The sequence below is a fragment of the Diadema setosum genome, chromosome 1 (genome assembly GCF_964275005.1).
Source record: "Diadema setosum chromosome 1, eeDiaSeto1, whole genome shotgun sequence".
Taxonomy (NCBI): Eukaryota; Metazoa; Echinodermata; class Echinoidea; order Diadematoida; family Diadematidae; genus Diadema; species Diadema setosum.
In genome coordinates, this window is record NC_092685.1 from 37,349,821 (window position 1) to 37,372,193 (window position 22,373).

A 22,373-nucleotide genomic window follows, 5' to 3' on the forward strand; every position below is an offset into this window, starting at 1 on the left:
TTATCATTATTTCTATTTTTTTACTGCTACAGCCGGAGGTTGAATTGTCAGCAAATATTATATTTTTGAGATCTTTACAGGAGAGTATCGGAGGTATTGCAAGAGTGCACAGAATTCTATAGATAATAGCTGCATGTCTTTCCAGCAATCTGTCATGTTGTTTGCCACCAATCTCTCTATCTTCAGGTCAACATCTGACCAATCATCAAGTCTGGAAGCAAACTCCCCTTTTTGACAGGAAGTGTGTATTTAGGTTGTGTGGTCATCCATCCTAGTCCCATAAATTTAAGGGGGGGGGGGGGTAGCAGATTTCTTGGTATCCGGACCGACTTTGCTACATTAGTTGCCAATGTTCTAATTAGATTTTTGGAAAATTTTTCTCAATGTCAAGAATTAATGGTGACCAAACTTTGGCCAAACTTTGGCTAAATATTGCATTTTCAGTTTTAATTCAGCAAGGAATGTTTAGTTAAAAAGAAGGGGTGAAATAGTTGCACCCAAGAAGGCCCTACACATAGTTTGCATTTCTCATTTGGTATAGGGGCATATTACATGCCCTCAGTTGACTCGGCGGTAACTTGGCCATGGGCTAATTTACCTGTTCATATAATCAATACTATCAGACTGAATGTATGATCACAACTCATGTGCGATGTTCCTTCTGCTTGTACAAATTTTGTAGTTTCCCTAATACAATCACTGGATGATTTTAAGTTTGAGATTAGCACTGGTGCTAAGTGTATGATGAGATAGCACTATAACACCAGCACTAGTTAGGTGTAATTGTATAGCACCGAACTTGAAATCATCTAGTGTAGAGTATATCGGTTCCCCTTGACTGCCTTCTGCTACTTCTATAGGCCTACACTGCAAATTGTACTAAGTGTTTGCTATCATATGGGGAAAAAAAAAGAGTGGAATCACATGTACCTGAATATGCAACATTTGATAACAATAATCTCACAAATTATTTATTTGAAAATTCTAGATGTACCATATTATGGGTAAACATACTCCTGTGAAAATTTTTGTCTCAAATATTTGTGTTTTTTATTAACAGAGTTTCATTGTGATTACATCCTCATAATCTGAAAAGTGTAAATCCATGACTTGCTAGAAATGCTCACTCATTTTTTCACATGTTCGTATCAAAGTCCATTTCACCCGTTTCCTAAAGCAATTTTCTAAGACTGACTTTCGTTGTTGGCATTAATGATGGTGCAAATGTATCATTTTATTTGTTATGTATGAAGTTTGATGTAAATTAAATTCCCCCACAAACTTCTTTCAAACCATCCACATATTTTGTTATTCTGTATCAGCATTTCTTGCACATGATGTACACTTAATATGGTGAATTATGACTTGGAGATCTAAAGCTCCTATTCTACAAAGTCAGTAAAAGGGAAAAAACAGTGGATATTTTTTTCTTTAAATCGTACAGAGAATATGTTTATAGAAAGGCATACTATTTGATAGATGTGTTAGAATCTACAGTAAACCTTCAAATGAATGAATTTTCTGTATTTATACAATTATGTATCTGATCAATGTGATATGAACTGTAGCTTGCCATGGTTTCATTTTTGGAGAGAGAATGTTAATTTGACCTAGATCACATCCTATTTCATTTTCATCGTGTGTTTCTTCTTCTTCTTCTGGTTAAGTCTGCCCTCTTCAATTAGCTGAAGATTCGTGCAGACTCGCGTGTTTGCTTCTTTACACGGCTGTAAACAAAATTAATATTCTTCATACGCTACAGACCTGCCGTGAAGTACTAGTCTAAGCAACCCATTGTGCAATGCATGTTATGACAACCCTGATCTGCGATGGTGAGGGTTTGTTGACTAGTTGCACTCGCCTCCACGTGTACCGAACGATTTATTTATGTTAGTCTATAATTTAGTCCCCATTTCTTGTTACTAAATGTATTAGTAAATTTACACACGTACTCCTACTTCACTTTTCATGGAAGTCGCTCAATCACAAATCACAAAGACATCGTGTTCAACTGTCAGACTTTCAAGTTATAATTCCCATGTTGGCAGTTAGTTAGTTTCCGAGATTAAAATCTGCTGCATTTACTCGCGGTATTATGGACTAGTGTAAAATATCCGAATAATTTTACAGGATTTTCCTATAAAGCTTGTCTTCGGTGCAGACTAAGAATAGCAGTAGGGCGGGGTGTTCGTTCTTATGACGTCAGTGTTTTGACCAATGAGAGAAGTAGTGTAATGTTCTATTTCGAGAAAACGGGGGATCTTCGCTATCGAATACGTATTGTACGTGAAAGAAACCCTCGACCGAGTCGTCGGTAATTGTCTATAAAAACATCGCGCAATGTGCTTACAATTTTACAATTGCTGGGTCGTTGCCTGATGCATGGTCCTGCCCAGGGGAACTGCTAAATATACAATCTGGATTGCTGAGACACAGAGATCGAAAGGTGCGTACTTATTAAACAGCCAAACTGTTGAAGCCTTTTGCTCAATAAAGTGTAAATTTAGAACTCATGTTTAAACGTTTCACACGTTGATCTGTAGATCTATTTATGGTTTGTCCCACTTCGTCTTCGAAGCTTCGATGATGACACTGTCACTGACCTGCTGACAGCTAACAGTTAGAGAATATTATGTTGAAACAGAATTCAATCTGTGTAGTATTTCACGCAGCGAACTTAAACTAGAAATTATGGTATGCCACTGCACTGGTTTCCTTGTTCAATTTCATTAGCATAATCACCACCCACTTCTTTATCATGAATGTTTACAGAATATTAAATTCCATTGACAGTCCTGGTTACCATGGCAATAATCTGAAATACTTTGTGATATATGATTCTTATGCATCTTTACAACAGAGGAACCAGACTTTTGACGGGGATGGTGTTTCAGCAAATTTAGAGTAGGCGCCTACACTTCTAGTTCTATTATCATCTGATCATGGCTAGATTTACATGAAAAAAAGTCTCCAAAATCTTCATTTTTCATTATAGAGTGTCTAGTAGAAAGTTGAACAACATTGAAGACACACAGCATATATACATGTACCATAATTTTTAGTCAATCTTAAAATTAAAGTTCAACTTAGATTCTTCTTGAAACACCGCGGCCCCTGTTCTACCTAGTGACTAACTATACACAGCCCAGTCGCTGTACATGGTACGTCGCATAGCGTAACAGCGTCTGGTCGGGCTACCTAGTGACTAGATTGTATGATGAATTACCAGTATGCTCTTGGTAACAACCTGGTAATACAACATACCTGCATGCATGGTACTAAAAGCCCAACCTGGTAATACACCATATTGTGCTTGGATGACATCTGTTACCAAGGTGGTCAACTTTGGATGTGTTTCAAGGATTTTAGTTTGTAGTTGTGTGACTTGGTTTTTAGTGTAATTAGAAGAACTGTTAATTAAGGTGGAGGCATTTGGACAATGAATCATTTACCAGTCAGTGACCCATTTAACAAAGTTGTAAGAGTTGCCAGGAGTGGCTCAGCATATAGAGGTATGTAAACATGGCAGGGTATCTTGCCACGAGATGGTCCATTGACATGTGTGCTACCATTGACATTGTCATGGCTGCTCTTGCAGTAACCCCGTTGCAGGGCGCTGTATAGCACGTATGTGTTGAGGTCGCTCTTGCGGTTACTCTTCCAGCAAACATGATTCTGTCTGCAACATTTGGTTAATAATATTTGAGTATGATGCCAGTGATATTCTGCAGTGATCGTAAAACTGGAACCAAATTCCAGCTTGGTTTTTGTTTTTGTTTTTTGACAGTCCCCCCCCCCCCCCCCCCCTTCTTGGGTCCTCATTTCAATGTTGTTTTTAAAGCTAAATTATGTTATGGATGCAGCCCACATGGCAGTTTACTACTGGAAGAAATTCACCATAGACCAAATTATATGCTCTTTTAACAATGGTGAGAGTGGTTATTGACAAATAAAGGGGATTAAAGGCAAATCAAGAATTGGCTATAGTGAAAAATGCCCAGAATGTGTTTGAATGTAGTCGGCAGTGAGGATGAGGTTCAAACCACTATTTTTTTTAAATAAATCTCTGCACAAATGTTGATGGTATTATAGAAACAGAGACTCCAACCCCAAGCACCTTCTGATCTGGAGATTCTCCTGCCCGAAACCCCTAGCTAACGGGAGACTCTAAGTTGATGCGTGCAAAACGCGAAGTTCCTAGGGTTCTAGATGCTCTCTGGTGCTATCTAAGGCTTATTTTTTCAACATACGATAGCAATAAGTAAGAAATCCTTTCCAGTGGGAGACACAGAGCGGGAGATCTCCCGTCAAAAACGGGAGAGTTGGAGTCTCTGTAGAAATGTTGATGGTATTATATAGAATCTGAATCTAGCGTCAGTTTCTTTTCTTGCAGGGAGGAAATGCATCCCACGAGCAGAAAGAGAAAGAAAATACTGGTCATATTCAACAAAAGCCCAAAGCTTGCAAGCTTCACAGACATGTTGTCATTCTGTGCTTGCTGTTGCGGCTGAATGGTGCAATGCGATGGGCGTGAGTCACCCATGCCTACAATATAGCAGAGGTGTTATGTACACATTACCATTGGTTTGGCAGTCCTGGGCGGTCCTCATATACAGTGTATTGACAGCAGTGGGAGTCTTTTTATGTGTGCATGTGTGTGTGTGTGTGTGTGTGTGTGTGTATGCGTGCGTGTGTGTGTATGTGTGTGTGTGTGTGTGTGTGTGTGTGTATGTATTGGCCTAGGAATGCGGATACCACTATGGTATGGTCAGTTTAGAGAGGTGGGATTCATGCTCCAGTGCATGTTGTGAAAAGATGGCTCTGAATCATGGCTAAAGATGCAAGAGACTATTTTTTTTTTTTCAATCCACTCTCCCTCACATGTACTCCCACCGTTTTGTTTTTTTTCCTCATCTCTTCTCTTCACTAATCAAGCAACCTCAGCCAAGTTCAGAAAAAAAAAAAAGGATAGTGCTGGCATATCTGAGTGTGTATGACAGTTTAATACTGCGATGCTAGTGGCAGTGCGTAAAACAGCTAGGAACATGCGATACGTTAATTAAGTAGTAGATTGTGTAACCATAGTACAGTATTCATCGCATAATCGGGCATCTGATAATCGGGAACCTCGCTTAAATGACATACGCTTCCCAGAAACATTTCCAATGCACGTTATTTTCACTGGATAATCGGGCGGGGACCTCTGATAAACGGGACAATTTTTCTTCAAGCGATCTTTGATTTTGTTGATATTTTACACAAAAAATCTACCAAAATACCACAACAATATTTCAAAGATTCCCTATCAGTTGTCGTTTACATCAAACTTACAAAGCAAGCTTCGGACTGGTGTGTTTTGACCTCTGTCCATCCAGTACACGTACAATGTACATTTCAGCTCGCTGCCCGCCTTCGCTTTTCTGTACATCGGTATATATGGCGAGCTAGATCGCTACAACACATGTACAGTCAGTGTGCAGTGATCGCGGCAAGTAAACAATCAAGCCGTGATGATTGAATGATTGAAGGACTTTTCATTGACGTTCCCACATCAGTTCTGGGTAATCATTTCCCATGGTTGTGGATATGTATTTATACAGAACGCCCTACGTGTCCAAGAATTCTACGAATGTTTAAGAAAGTGCTAGCTTTTAATCCACATATTTTGTGTTCGAAGAGAGGTGACAGAAGAAGAACCCAGTTGCGATTACTCTACATCATTGCGAGACAGGGAGAGCTATATAGAGGGTCGCGCCGAGGGGTAGCGTGGTTGTGTATTCATGTACATGTACAGTACGTCAGTATGCATGTGTGTGTGTGTGTGTGTGTGTGTGTGTGTGCACTACATGTACATGTCGTATGCTGTTAGTGTACGGTGAGTGCTCATCGCGAAATCGGGCACCCCGCTTAAAGGGGACATGTTTGCTACTCCCAACCTGTCCCGATTATGCGATGAATACTGTAACAGCATCAACCTTGCCCTAACACTGTTGTCATGGTCAATTTGAGTGAGGGAAATAAGAGAAGGCTAATGATAGCGACTATATGAGTGGGAATGGGGATTTTGTTGCAATTAGGGGTGAGAATTATGTAACATCACCTATTTTCCCTTTTACTCTATTTTGCTACTGATTACCCATCACTAGAATTGTTCTCCTTAACATCATTATATTAATTCATTTAAAGTAACACATTGCAGTACACAAATGGAAGTTTATACATATATCTAGCTTATTTATTTCATGCTGGGAAGCTACATGTTCTGCATGGAAACCTGCTGTTGTTGCAATTTTCATTATCACTGTGGGCTAAGTATGCAAATTATTTCTTGTTTCATGCCCCAGATTTTGACTGACTCGCCATGGAGTTTGGAAGCAAGTACGTGTACTGCCGAGATGCCAGCGATGAAGAGGAGGAAGCGTTTGATGACGAAGAAGTCTCCGGTGGCCTCGGCAACCTGAAGATGAAAGTCAGCTCCAAAGATGATGAAGAAGGCGAGGTAAGGTCATTTTGCTGCAACTGATGTGGGCTTAGATGAGACAAATCATTTGATTTGGTACTGATATAAAGGAATGCCAATTTGAAATGGTTAGATTTACTGGAATATAGGAAGGAATGCCTGTTTTATTTGTTGCAACTCTACCTTCACAATGTTAGCTTCACAAATCTTGTGCTTCTGGTGGAAGGCAAGATAGTGTTGCCATTGTGTGAGGCATTATTATGTTGAAGGAACTCAACTCATGATTTCCAGCACACCCATATATATTTTTGATAAACATTTTCTTTTAAACATGGGTTTTACAGGGACTGTATCTGTAGAAGTATGGCTTGAAGTATCGTAATACTAATAACTATCCATGTAGAGAAAATGGCCAAATTTATATGGGTCCTCACAAAAGAAGCAAGGTCATTCAGTTTGTCATATGGCAAAAGCTTTGTTGGCACGTCATTGTTTTCTTGGGTTGCCTCTCACAACAGCTCAACCTTTGACCTTTCACTGCTCTTATTTTTTTTTTCAGTACTCAGCTGAGAACAATGCTTTGGTATTTACAAGGTCCAGTACATGTCAAAAGGAATGCAAAATTCTGAATAGGTGATGGTTTGAGTAAATAATTTGGCTTTCACCCTCAAAATGTGTGTAAAAGAGAAACTGGAAAATTTACTGTGAAAAGAAAAGTGTATGGAATTTAAAAATAAGACAAAACTAAAACCTATATTGAATCATTGAGTTTCTGTTAAAAATGAGAAGTGGAGGAACACTGAAATCTAATTTAAAGTGGCAGAACATGATTTGTTGAACAACTGTGCCATGCATGAAAACTAGCCTTTTGCATATATGTCATATGTTTTCAAGTGTGTGCATCGGTGTTTTCTTCTTCCCTTTTGTACCTTTGATATATTTTTATGATCCTGGTGCTGCTAAAATTGATTCAAATCAATTCAAACTACTTGTCATCCTTTTTTTCACATTTTAGAGTTGTATTTCATTTTAATTTTTATGACCTTATATCGTGTGCGTAGGTAGAAAACATTTTCAAAAGTATCAATTTCTTTGTGCTTTTTTAAAAGCAAAAAATATGCACACAGAACACACCCAGTTGAGATGACTCAAACTTTTATTACCACCTCGATAATAACCTAGTAGCTCTAGACTTCCTTGATGACACAAGAACTGCAAGAAGGAAAATAGATTGGCAAAAAGATTGCTGTCACACAAGTCTACAAAATGAGTAAACTCAATAATCATGTGTTATAGAAAGTTGCTAATTCTCCCTGTGTGGTAGGCTCTTTTGATAATAAATTGGTGGATGTGATGTGTTTTCTGGCAGGCATGCCTACTGGACATCTTAGACACTGCTGGACAAGAGGAGTTTTCTGCTATGAGGGATCAGGTAAGGATTCTTGTCATTTGAATGTGAAGCAAATTAAATCAATATGTGAGAAACAAGATGGAGAGCATCAATGATCTTTAATTTTGAAAACCGGCCAGCCACCACGACATTTACCAGTAAGAGCTCTTATGTATAACTGTCAAATCTTTCTCTTCTATCGTTTCTCATAAATTACTTATATCTATGCAATTGTACGCTGCAAATTGATTAAATATATCAGTCCATACAATTGTGGATCACAGATCAGTAATTTAACAGGGCATTTCATTTCCTTTTTTGTTTTTTATTTGTTTGTATATTTCAGCTTATGATCCATTGTCTTGCCTTGCTACTTTTGTTTCTTTCTTTTTCTACTTCTTACATTGGTTTACAATTTTGTCTGGCAACAACTGATTATTGAATTAGCATTGTCCAAATGTAGTGCAGGCTTCAGAGTAGTTTGTTCCTTTCAGTTAATATTTGATTTTTTTTTTTACTTCAATCTTATCAGACAAGATCATATGGTGATACCCCACTAGGACATCAGTGCAGCATAGAGATACTTTTAACTTGAATACCGGAAAAACAAATATTTGATTAAAATATAAGAGCCGGACCTCGGTGTGTCATTGTGTACACTACTGAGAATCAATTGAAACTGTATAACCAACTGTTTAGTGCATGTTTTTATCTTTGAATCATTTGGCAATAGCTTGTTTGTGGATTTATGGAGTGGTGTTTGCTATACTAGAATTAGAGGAGAATTTTTTGTTTACAGACTGGCATAATGAAGCAACAAGGAAGTGAAACAAAGTTCTAGTTTAGTTTAGTTTTGTTATTTTTTTTTTTTTTTGTTCTGCCATCCCCAGTCTTTGCTCTTAATTGCCTTTACCCATTGCAGAACATTATATGTGTTTTTTTTTTTTCTGTGCAATGCATTAGAATCCACTTTATTACTTCCGAAAACTTAAACGAAAATGCAGCAAACCTGTCAATTCTTCACCAGGGGATATGATGTACATTTTATCTTTTTCTTTTTCATTTGAAACAAGGAGTCTGATATTGATTCAAATAGGTTTTCCTTTTTCATAATATATACCTGCCCTGATGACGATCTTATTAATAATGTAGTTCAAGTCGTAACATATTGAAGGTAAAAAGATTAAGCTGATAACAGTGGTGACAATGATTATCAATAAGAAATCTAATAATGATGATTAAGATATTAGAAATAACAAAGAGAAGAAGAAAAAGAATAAAGTTGTTACTGCACCTTTACTGTAGATATAGACACTTATCTAAATCTTTGAATGGTTGGGAATACCTTGCGGAGCTCTACATTGGCGGTAGCCTGGGGCCACTAAGAATTAATGTTGGGCCACCAAATTTCCAAGAAGTCTATCCTTTGGTGGCACGATTGGGCACTTAACATTCAATATGGATTGATATGTTTCTCATTATTTTGGGCCACTACATTTCTTGTTTGGACCACCAAAATTTCAGTCTTAAAAATCTTAGTGGCGTGGATAGGCTGCCAGAGAGAGAGAGAGAGAAAAAAAAGAAATTAGTGTCGAGTCCCAGCCATGCAAAAGATATGATTGTATTCTTGCAATTTTTTGTAGCTAATTCTTTCATTGGATAGAAAAGGTTGGGGCAGTGCAAAGGTTTTCACGACATTACCCCAATATTTTGTCATCACATCTTTGATGAGTAAGAAGTGCTTTAAATGATTATTTCTGTTCTACCTTGTTCATGAGCTGATGGAATGATGTAGCATCTGGACAAAATTTCATAAATATATATCATGAAGTCATGCTGTGATTAGATAAAATTCTCAAAATGTTCATTATGATAGATCCTTTCCAAAGAGGACTTGTCTTACTTTATATGACTTGGGGGGGGGGGGTGTTTTGAACTTCTCTGATGTTTATGTATATGTTCTGCTGGTGGTATTCTTGTACAGTACTGATTCACTGTGTCTTCTCAACAGTACATGAGAAGTGCCCAGGGTCTGATGATAGTATACTCCATCACGGACAAGAAGACTCTGGATGAGGCCATCAAGATATATGAACTCGGTCTTCGGATCAGGGATGTCCAGCACATTCCCTCTGTAAGTTGAAGTTTGATTTTCAGCTGGTCCTGACTGATTGTTACTGCTCCACTGGTGGCCATTCATTCCACTGTTCAGTAGTGCTGTTCTCATTGCATTAAAAGTAATGTGTGGTGTTTTTTTTTTTTTTGTTTTTTTTTTTTGGGGGGGGGGGGTTTAGGTCATATCCCTTATTGCAACCCAAATTTGGAAATATTTACAGTGAGAACAGAAATAACACATTTTTTGCAAGATTTGGGTCACAGTCCAAAGTGCACAAATTTGTGCAATTTTTTGCTAAAAGACACAAAGTTGTGCAGTGAGAATGGTGACCACCAAAAAGTTTGAGATTTGATATTCCACAATGCTTGCTATTTTTACCAGCTATGGCGCGCGCAGTATATCGAATTGGCATTGTGAGGTGGTGAGCATACCATTCATTTCTTCTTTTTTTTTTTTTTTTGTAATGAGAACAGCACTATTACGAACCAGTGTGTGTGTGTTGGTCTATTTGTCAATGCCTTGTGTCTTTATTAGTGTTTTTGACTTGTGTGTGTGTGCGGGGGGTGGGATGTGTTGGTGTGCGTTTGTGTATTTGTGAGAGGATTATTAATTTCTCAGTTTTATTATATTATAGTTATAATAAGAATGCTGATTATAATGATAATGATAATAATAATAATAATAATAATGATAATAATAATAATAATAATAATAATGATAATAATAATAATAATAATAATAATAATAATAATAATGATAATAATAATGATGATAATGATAATATTGTTATTATTGTTATTATTATTATCATCAGTATTATTATTATTATTATTATTATTATTACTACAACTACTACTATTTTTATCAATACCATTATTTTCATTCTCATACTCTATTGCGTAGGCCCTCGTGGGAAACAAGAGTGACCTTGAGAGTGAGAGACAGGTGACCGCTGCTAAAGGGCAGGCTGCCGCCACCAAACATGGCATGGTTTTCATGGAGACTTCAGCCCTGACTGGGAGCAATGTACCGGAGAGCTTTGAGGCCCTGGTCCGAGAGATCCCTCGCTATGACTCCAAATACAAGGTATGTATGATCCTTTTGTTTTTTAATATTTGGTGGAGACAACCCTTCCCCCCCCCCCCAAGATTTGTTCTTTCTTCTGCTTTTGCTCTTTCTTTTCCCCCTCCTACTACTTCATGTCCATCTTCATTTTTTCCTAATCTCTTTTCTTCATCTGCTCCTACATTTTCTTGTCCTGTTTTTGTCTTCTTTTTATTCTTCTGTATCTTGTTCTCCATATCCTCCAACTCTCGAGGGGTCTTTTTTTTTGGGGGGGGGGGGGGGGAGGGGGAAGGAAGGGAACCATATTTTCATTTTGTCTCTTTCCTAGCCCTTTTGCTTTTGCTTTCCTCATCCTTTTCCTCCTCCCCATTTTTCCCTCCTTTTTCTTCCTTTTCATTTCCGCACTCTGAAGATATTTTGGATGGAATAGACACGGGTACTGCGTGTCTGAAACTACATCTCTTCAAAATGTCATATGTACGATAGAACCATCGTCATTATCACTGATATTTCCATGTGCTTTAAAGCAGAATTGAAGATGAATCAATCATTTTTTACCAATACAATATTAGTAAACTGCATCAGTGCCTGTTTCACCGAGTCTATGCGCCCTCCTCCCTACAGATTGTCATCCTTGGTTCAGGCGGCGTGGGCAAATCTTCAATCGCAACACGCTTCGTCCAGAACATGTTCGTGAGCGACTACGACCCTACAATCGAGGATTCCTACGTGAAGCAAATCAAGGTGAAAGGAATTCCTGCAGACAAACTGAACCCTCCACCTCTGCCTGTCAGTGGTGCTGCCGCTGCCCCAACCGCAAGTATCCCGAAGGCTCCTCCAGTGCCTCCTCCACCAAGTAAGTCAAAGACTTTACATACATGTATGCAGAAAAAAAAAATCAAACTGATAGAATTGCAGGATTTGGGTGAAGACAGGGACAGTCATGTAGAACTAGAGCATGGAACTTGGAGTTTTACATGTCAGGAAATTGTAATGTTAGTTGTATTGAAAATTATGTGAGACAGTGATATCATGGTCTTGCAAATTAAGCTTCCATTGGTTTGAACAGAAATTTATCTTATACTATAAATTGGTTTGAACAGAAATTTATCTTATATTATAAATGTGGCCTGCTACAACAAGAGGATGCGAAAGTCGGAGGAGGTCAATTTTCTAAAAATGGCATGGCATTATTCCCTTACTCTTCCGCTTTAGTTTCATATATAACATGACTCATAAAAGTACTCAGTTGCGGAGATATCAATGATTTTGTGAGATTATGTTGAGTGGTCTGAGAAATCAGCATTTTGAGCAAACCATCTCAAAAGTTTTCCTTCCGATGTAATTGTGATCAAGGGGAGGTAAGACAGTTTTCACCTCTTGACAATAGAAGCTTAGCTTAGCGCCAGCAGTCTACACTCGACCAATCAGTAACCACAATGCCACACACTGACCGATAAGATCCCTCCCATGTTGCTAGGGGTGGAGTCTATTTGCAGCGCTAAATCAAAATCTTTAGACACATTTCTGCGCCGTTGAAAGTCAGAAAATCAAGGCCCAGAAAATGCTATTTTTTTTTGTCTTTCCTTTGGTCATTTAGCTACAAACTTTCGGCGGATTACAGACAAAACAGACTACAAAATCATGCTGAAAGAAGAATTTTGATGGTATCAACCGATTTTGATGATCTGACTTTAAACTCGCATGTTTCTGTGATATTAATGTGACTATAACAAAAGACATGGCGAGGGAACATGCAAGTAATGCTGAATCGAGGAGAAGGTGCATTCCAATGTCTTTTGTTAAACATTTTAGTTCTTTAGCAATGATTGACAGATAGATCACAAGAGGAATATTGGTTTGGAAGGATTTTTTGTGGGCGTTCCCAATTAATCTGAAGAAAAATAGAAGAAAAAATTGTACAAAATATATGGAATGTTTCTAGATATTTGTTTCACCGCAAAAGTGATGTCGGGGTATCATAAATCAACACAAATTAACATACATTTGGATTTCAGGGGCCCATATGTTTCAGAGGTTTTCAGTGAGATGATGCCACCTGGCACATTGTAATTATTTGCTGAATTTTGGCAGAATTTGAAGGGGCATCCCAATTAAAGGGGAAGGCTAGTAACTGATCAGTGGGAATCAGTGGAAATGCTGGGAGATGATTGTTCCAATCCTTATGGAATTCAATCAAGAGTTCATTGTATATCTATTGTTGTGTGAAAATGATTTGCTCCAGAACGGTCTCATATTCAAGTAATGTGCAGATTAATGCTCCGTCACTGACCAGGGACGCTAACCTGGAAGCATTAAACTGCACATTACTTGAATATGAGACCATTCTGAAGCAAATCATTTTCACATAACAATAGATATACAATGAACTCTTGAATGAATCCCATAAGGATTGGAACAATCATCTCCCAGCATTACCACTGATTCCCACTGATCAGTTACTAGCCTTCCCCTTTAAGTGCTCTTTTTTTCAGTGTCTTGTTCCTCAATAGTCAGCAGAAATAAAGGTCAAAATCAAGATCAGTGATGGAAATTACTTAGATGATGATGCCTATGAGTAGAAATGAAATGTTCTCCATTTCTGTAGAGAGAGCATCTGGCACCAGTTTGAGATGACTCAGTTCTCTTCATGCTACCATGGTCTATTATATTTATAAAGCCACCAAGATATTGTCCTTGCATAGTCATCATGTTTTGCCACCATCCATTGCATTTAACTTTTAAGTGCCACATTGTTGACAGTAAGACCAAAGCTCATTGCAAGAGTGTCTCTTGTATGTAGGTCAGACCCAGAACCATTAGAACCTTCACAATTTTTGTGCATTAGCTCATGCCACTGGTGGTATACAGCACATTCCATGCCATGTCTCAGCACATGTGCCCCATCACTATACAAATGTAGCCAAGCATACAGAGACTGTAAACAAAACTTGTCATGATCTGTAGCACTGTCATTACTACCATTGTTCTGTCTTGGTCAACAATATCAAAAGATTTGTCCACATTGCCTTCATCATGTTATGTACAATCAGCCTTTCCCTTTGATTAGGGGGGGGGGGGTAGGGCTACCACACATGTAGGGATTAATAATCCTCAAACTTTGGAGAAACTTGTTCTAAATTCTTACAACTCCATCATCTATATGAATATATACATTAAATTTTCTTTTGTATGAGATTAATGTCAAAATGTGAAGTTTAGTGGGGATCTGTGACAAATTCAGTGGAATTTGTGAGATAGTGGTACCATTGCCTAATCCATGCCACACATGTAATTGTGACAGACATTTCTGTTTTGTAAAACTGCATAAAAACCTTAGTTTCCTGCTTGTGTTGTGTTGTTGTCCAGTTTTGACAAAGTGTTGTTAATCCTTTGACTTTGCACTCAATATAAAGAGCAACTTTGAAAATGGAACAGAATAGGTCTGCCATAGCAGTCATGTGTTTAAAAGTGACTGAGTAATTCAGCAAAGAAAGGGTAGAAATCTCTATGGCTGGCCAAGCATTATTGGTGTCAAGTGGCTTTTATGGAGACATGAATAAATGTACAGTCAAGGTATACACACATGTAGATAAAATGAACTACAGTTTGAATTCATGCTGGTACTTGATAGCGATATTCATTATTTTTGTTTTAAAGTATCCTTTCAAAATATCATCCTCCATTGTGTACAGAGAAAGCAGGAGGCTTACTCAACAAATTGAGAGGTAGATCTGCCAGAAATCGACAAAGTGAAGGTATAATCATACTTTCTAATGACATTGTCTCCCTTGTCTTATATCAATGTGATCAATAAGCCGGATTAGGGGCCCACTTGTGCTCACTAACAGTAAAAGGTCGTTTGTACTAATAGGCAAAATGGTTTTTAAATTCAGCTCACATGTAAGAATCTGTATGTGATACAATGATTAATTACTCATGTAATCCTTGTAAATGACACTTCCAGCACATCCACCTGACAGCAATCCTTGTATTATGATGATATTGATAGAAAGAGTTTGGTAAGTAAAATTCAATGCAAAATAATGATATCAATACTTCTCCAAGGGTTAAATGACAGACCATTTTGGTCACCTGGTCTACGCAAGTTCATTGTTTGTTTGAACATTAGTGATAAATTCCATACATTGCTATATTGGGCAAGCTTGAATGCATTATGTCACTTTGAAAATGAGTGAAGTGCCAAACCAACTGAGAAAAAAAATGGAAGGTCATTTGTACCAATGTGCACATGAGCTACAGTACCTCCAAACTGGCTTATTGAGCAGTGACTAGATTAGCAATTATGGTGTGCTGTAAAACCCAAGCCTGACAGCTAGAAAATGCTTTAAATTCTATTCATATTGTACCAAGCATTCACAATTTTCTTTTTTTTTTCTTTTTACATTCAGTGCTCATGAAATGCATGTGTAGTTGGTTATTATTTCGTGGTACATATTAGCTGACATGTTGGTTTGTTGGTTGTTGGGCTTTTTTTTTTGTGTGTGTGTGTCTATGTGTGTATGTGATTTTTATTGAAAAATAGTGAAACACTACATCTCATCTGCTATGTGTACACTTTATGCAATATTTTGCTCATGTGTTGTCATTCTAACCTTTCCAATGACTCATCTTTGCTGCTTGAAAAACTCAATCATATTGGAACTATTCCATTTGTATGTGCTGTAAATTTATGCTTAATATCAGACAATTCCCTGCCAAGCTCATCATTTGTATATGTTTGTTTTGTGAATTTGTTTGTTTGTTTGTTTATTTGTTTGTTTGAATCCACACATGTACATACATTATCTTCAAGTTAAAAGCCCATAATGCATGGGCTACTCATGGCTTTAACTACTGTAAAATCAGAAATATTCATGGCATGACACTTTCGCGACTTGGAGTTGACAGCCTTTTTTTGCAGCATGACACTTTTGCGAATTGCCAACCATTGAAAAATTATGAGTATAGTACGTGTATGAGTAATACAGGGATTTTTTAAATACACAATGCTTACCGTATATAAAAATACACAGCAAAACTGAAAGCATGCCACTGAATATGTATGCATCTTTGAAAAAAAGCAAACAATGTGTATCACTAGTATGCATTCTGTTGATATAGTGTACTTGTACTAGTGCTTGCATGATGTACTATGCTATACTGGCATTCAATGCATTGTGTAGATAAAAAATTTTCACATGCATTTTACTTTTGCAAGTTCACCTTCATTAACATAAGGATTAAGAGAATGCAGCAATATTAGTAGAACACATCAGTGAAATTTTGAGGGAAATTGGACAATCGATGCAAAAGTTTCCCCATTTGTGATTGCACAGCTTATTTCGCATCTGTCAACGTTCAACAAGCACCGATGCCATCAGCACGTCCAAAGAAGACAACCTCTGCGCCCAAATCTCATCGCCGTGCTGACGCCAATGTCATTCTCCTCTCCCTGGGCTCCCTGCAGAAAGATCCCGTCATCATGACTGGTGACCCGGTGCGCTGCTCCAACTCCAAGTGCCAGGTTTTCCTGTCTCACATCTCAAGGCTTGAACCCCCCGAAGGGGACCAGCGCACATGGGCTTGGTACGTACTAGAAGAGAAAATACTGCCTTCAGAATGTAACAGCTTTTGTGGGAATATTTCTTCTTGTTTTCTTCAAGCACAGCCTCATTCTCCTTAACTTCATCTCTGCTCCGTTCTCTTTCCTCTTTTTTTTTTTGTTCTCTCTTTTTTCTGCTCTCTTTCCTCTGTTTTCCTCTATTTCTTTTCTTTTTCCCTTTCCCTTTCCTTTCTTGCCCTTGAACTTTCTCCATTCTCCTTCCTTTATCTTCTGTGAGAGTCATCTTCTATCTGAGCATGCTGTTTCTTTTACTACTTAACCCGTTGAGGACAGGCTGATTTTGCTGCAACACACATTTCCCATAGACACTTGCCTGAGTATACTTGGGACTCGTCTTCAACGAGTTAACTTTGTCATTATACCCTTCTCTCCTTTTGTCCCCTCCTTTCATTCTTTGTCCTCTGGCTTCACCTCTCTCTTTTTCTGACTCCTCCCTTCTCTTGTACTTTTGTCTTCTTTCATCATCTTTTTCCTCTTCTACATTGTCCTCTTCCTCCTTCCTTTTCTTCCTTCCTCTTTCTTCCCGGACATTGTATGGCGTACATCTAGGATAGAAAGAAATCAGGCATGGATGTTAAAATGTGGATGTGATCAGAATTTTGGTGTATTAACTACTGTAAAAGTGGAAATTTTCGCGGTGTTCAAATTTTCGCGCATTTCGCGCAACCAGAAACTAGCGCGAAAATAAAAGCACGCGAACATTTTTGCTTGCCATATGTGCCTGTGCTTGATGTCTTGATTCCGCGGAATTAAAAACACGCGAAACTCTTCCGGCCCGGCCAAGCGCGAAAAATTAGTCACGCGAAAATATCCACTTTTATAGTAGTCTAAGTCTTCAGGAAATATTCTATGTGGATTTGATAAGAATTTGTATGTATTAACTAGTTTACAACATTTATGTCATTAGGAAACACCATATGTGATTTGATAATTTTGGTACATTACTTTTTTCAGGTTTAAAACCTGGAGAAACACCCTATCTGTTGCTCTGAATTTTTCATTGCTTTTCATTTCTCTCTGTCCCTCAGTGAATTCTGTGGTCAGGCAAATGAAAATCTGGACATCGTGGATGAAGAGGTAAGCCCTGTCTGTAATTCTCTTGCACTTCTCATTGTACACAACTTGTTGAAGTTAGCCAGTGCTGAAAATGGCAGCCACATTTTGTTGTATTTTACATAAACTATTGTGACCAAAACTTCCTGGAGCCAGTGCAAGTACACTACATGTACTTGATAAATGTAGCCCAAAATTTTGATGTGCATTTTACTTTCACAAATCATAGCTCCTTGCAAAATTCAAGAAAGTTTCATGCTTGCAAATATTTCTGATTTGCACTTGAGTACCTGGGAACCGTAGATGTCAGATTCACTCCATCAAATAGACAGATAATTTCAGAGCCATATGCAAACTCTTGCCTTTGAAATCCTCCCAGATTCCAAAGGATGCAAGTGTGGATTACTTGCTGGAGGCAGCTCCCGAGAAAACAGAGGAGGCGGCCATGAGTGAAGAGGGCAAGCAATCATCCAAGGCAGGCACACTGCTCTACTGCGTGGACATGAGCGGATCCATGGCGCAGACAACGCAGCTTCCAGAGCTCCAAGGTACTCTCTCATTTCTAGTCTCTTTTTCAATTTTGTCCTCTCGCCCATTGTCAGCTCATCAGCTTATAGGATGTCGCTAGTCTCCCTCTAAATCTATAACGCTTGTCAAGTATTCACTTCAGCAATTCACCTACAATAACTACATCTAGTTATTTTCAATAGGCTTGAATGGATTTTTTTTTTTCAATTCTTTTCCTAGGTTTTTTTAGTATCTTTGGAAATACAAAGTAATGCAGCTTGTGCTGGTTCACTATACAGACACTAAGACCTATATTACAAGCAAGTATAGTCAATCATTATAATTCTTTGTCAAAGAATAGCTCATATTAAAGGCATAAATATGACATAATGTAAAAATATTAGTTTCATCAAACTTCCCGTACCTCCTTCAAAGAGACATTTTCTTAATGTGAACACACAACAGATATTGGCGGTTCGTAGTGTCATAATGATGGGATGCCCTATATAAGAGATGCATTGTTCAGTGACGGAGAACAGTTTTACAGAAGAAAAAAATTGTAATGTCCCTTGCCCTTGTGTTCCATCCTCAAAGCTTATGTCTGTTAATCTATTGACTGCCAGAACTCATTTGGTCTTATACAAAGTTTAATTATGGGGATTTCAGAATCTTATAGACTACAGAGTTGTTGGGTTTTTTATGCCTCCGCCACGAAGTGGTGCCGGAGGCATTATGTTTTCGGGTTGTCCGTCCGTCCGTACGTACGTCCGTACTTACGTCCGTACGTCCGTCCGCTTTCGTTTACGCGATAACTTGAGTAATATTTACTGGAATTTTACCAAACTTGGTCCAAGTATGAAGTATGATGGGGCAACGATGTGATAAGATTTTGGGTGAAATCGGCTAAAGGTCAAAGGTCAAGGTCAAATCATGAAATTGTATCCGTTTACGCGATATCTCAAGACTGTATGGAGCAAATTTCACCAAACTTTGTTGGAGGATGATGTATGATGGGACAATTACTTGATTAGTTTTTCAGTGAAATCGGACAGAGGTCAAAGGTCAAAGATCAAGGTCAAATCCTAAAATTTATCTGTTTATGTGATAACTCAAAACTGGATGAAGCAGCTTTCACCAAACTTGGTCCAAGGATGATGTATGATGGGACAATTAGTTGAGTAGATTCTAGTGACATTGACAAGAGGTCAGAGGTCAAAAGGTCAAGGTCAAATGCTAAAAATGTTGCTATTTCCCCCATATCTATGCAATGCCCGCGGTTATTTTCTTGAAACTTAGTGTAGACATGTACTACTGCGTAAGGATTCTCCAGAGAGAGTTTCATGTCATAAGGTCAAAGGTCAATAGGTCAAAGGTTAGGTGAAAATGTTGCAATATCACTTTTCTCGCAAATAGTTCAATGTATCTTCATGGAACATGGTACATATGCATGTACTGACTGGCAGAGATTATCTAGGGAATTTAGGGGTCATGGGTCAATAGTCAGGGGTTCAAAGGTCAAGGTCAACTCCTCAAAATGTTACTACTGTATTTCCCTCATACATGTATACTAGTATATGCAATGATTGCATTATTAGTTTTAAAAGTGTTTAATATATGTACATGTATTACTTGATGGAGATTCTCTTGGAAATTTCCAGCCAGAAGGTCAAAGGTCAAAGGTTAAGGGTCAAAGGTCAGGTTTAAATGAAAAAAAAAATATTTTGTACTGTAATTACACTCTTTCTTCATACCTTGAAAATTATACTCAATGCATAAACTTATAATAAGGTCGGTCAGAAGTCAAGTAAAAATTTTCAATTCCCCAAATATGTGTACCTGCACTCTTTAATAGACAATTATAGCAAACCCAGTTCGTGGAAAGTGAACATTCAAGATATTTCTGACAAACCTGTTATTTCGATATTTTGCCAGTTATGTGAAACTGTCATCACATATTGTCAAGACATTGTACTATACACCTATTGGGAGAATCATGCATTATGGCGGAGGCATCAGTCGCCGTAGCGACATTTCTAGTTTTTTGGGTTTTTTTTTTTGTGATTACTCTCCCCCCTCCCCCCTTGCAAATCAAATACATTTTTCACATTCAAAAGGTTACAATGCCCACTTTTCCATATCCTTTCATCAAACTGATACACTGTGGATGTATTGTAAATGCATGTTGGCAATTTCTATCTATTTCGGATTGCACAATCAAGAGCCATTACTGTCTTCTACTACCCGAATACTGGAGACTGTGATATAACATATTAAAGTGGCACTTTATTCACTGCTTAATATATGAGTTAAATTTCATTTGTAACATTTCCACTGCTGTGGTTTTAGCACTCCACTTACTCCCAAATATGAACAAATAGAACAAATTTTGTCCTGTGCCTTATCTTTTTAGCTGCCTGGATGCAACTGAACTCTCGAGGACAACGCCAGGGGAATTCATCTATAACTCGTCTGGAGTGCATGAAGCAAGCTATCACCAGGTATCAGCACAAATATGTCCAATATCAATTCAGAGCTATTCTTGGATGCGTCTCCTTTTTTGTAACCAGCCACAGCGATATTGCCAAACCACTGAAAATTTGCTCTTACTCTGAATAAAGATAAGCTGCTCGGAGAGAACAGAGTGTACAATTTTGATAGAGTTCCTTTGAATCACTAGCACTAATTCGCATGGATGTGAGAATAGTACAAATAATGTGCTGTCTTGAGATAACACAAGCCTTGACTGAAGGTGAAGATACAGTTCCCAAAGATACCCAAGAGGAGTTATGATGAAAGTGATGTCCAGCTTTCAGCCAATCAGATGACAGGTTTACTCAAATGATTTAGGTGTTCATGTATGTGTGTGTGTGTATATATCTTTATATTCATAGTAAATAGGTGAAGTATGATATGCATTGTGATTGGTAATTAGATCATGTGAATATTTCAGTATAGGGCATGGCTGTGCCATGTACAATTAATTTTGGCACAGGGAATCCCTTTCCCAGCATTCAGTTTTAAGTTTTTGGTATTCGGAGTGTTCCAGCATTAAAGAGCTGACATTTGAGTTTTGGAGTTCCTTTTGTTTTGAAGATGGCGAAGCTTTGTATCTTGGATCAAAATTAAATCAGAATGAGATCAAGTAGGACCTAGACCTACAAAAATACATGTTTATCGAGGGGTCTATTTACTGTAACAATTGGTGCATTGTTGCATTGATGTACTGGTACTGAACTATGGAACTCCAAATACGAAATTATCCCTTTGCAATCATTTCACCTTGGCCTGTGACCTGGGTGAAACAAAACAGCACTCAGAATAATTTAGTATTGTCATTCTATAATCCTGTTGAGTTCATGATAGAGCATGCACTAATTGTATGATATACCTCGTTTCGGAGTGTATGTGTATGCAATCGAAGGATAAAATCACTCCTTGATTGTAAAGTATCATTCTTTGCCTCATCAATATAGTAATGCAAGGATGCATGTTTTTCTATGTTTTGTATTTTTGTTTCCCTTTGAAGGCAACTTGACTTCTTTGAGGCAGATGAGGAATGCAACAAGCGGGTCGGCATTGTAACCTTTGAGAGTCAGGTCAAAGTTCATGGGGACGGCACCCAGGTTTGCCAAACGGTGTCGGACAATATGAATTCGATGGAGCACCTCATTGGTGAAGGCCAGAGGATGGCTCCCAGCTTCAACATGCGTCCTGTCCATGCCTCGGTGGAGTAAGTTTGAGCTTGATATTTCCAAAAATATATAGTCTTATTTCATCCTCGGATTCGTGAACAAATCAAAGAATCTAGTTCTCTTTAAAACTATTCTACTCTTGCACTTTGCACGCAACTGATGGATCAGAGGTGAAATGCCCCCTACACAAATGATGTTTCTTCTCTTTGAAAGAGATGAGCTATTTCCCATGTGTGATATCTACACTGGATTGTAGATGAAAGCTTTCAAGCAACAGCTTCTTATCAAACCATTCTAGTCTGATACATCTAAGAAATTGTAGAAACACTTCAGCAAATATTCCATGATGAATTACTGTTCTCAAAGTGTGTGCTGGTAGTCACCCTGTGCTTATTCTATGTCATGACATGTGCTTGTATTTGCATAGAGAAATTCTCATAGAACCCCTGTGTGACATATGGCAG

The 22,373-nt window shown here is 38.1% G+C and overlaps 1 protein-coding gene across 1 annotated transcript in view; it reads left to right on the forward strand.

Annotated features, from left to right (window-relative positions):
- The first annotated feature begins 2,314 nt into the window (after positions 1-2,314).
- Positions 2,315-22,373, forward strand: part of LOC140230142 (circularly permutated Ras protein 1-like) — a 30,823-nt gene continuing 10,764 nt past the window's right edge. The window contains exons 1-12 of the mRNA XM_072310336.1: positions 2,315-2,446; positions 6,345-6,499; positions 7,830-7,892; positions 9,862-9,984; positions 10,870-11,052; positions 11,656-11,887; positions 14,727-14,789; positions 16,371-16,620; positions 17,686-17,734; positions 18,090-18,258; positions 20,628-20,715; positions 21,744-21,947. Of these exons, the coding sequence (XP_072166437.1) occupies positions 6,362-6,499; positions 7,830-7,892; positions 9,862-9,984; positions 10,870-11,052; positions 11,656-11,887; positions 14,727-14,789; positions 16,371-16,620; positions 17,686-17,734; positions 18,090-18,258; positions 20,628-20,715; positions 21,744-21,947 (1,562 nt within the window). The 5' untranslated portion in view covers positions 2,315-2,446; positions 6,345-6,361. The remainder of the gene's footprint in view (positions 2,447-6,344; positions 6,500-7,829; positions 7,893-9,861; positions 9,985-10,869; positions 11,053-11,655; positions 11,888-14,726; positions 14,790-16,370; positions 16,621-17,685; positions 17,735-18,089; positions 18,259-20,627; positions 20,716-21,743; positions 21,948-22,373) is intronic.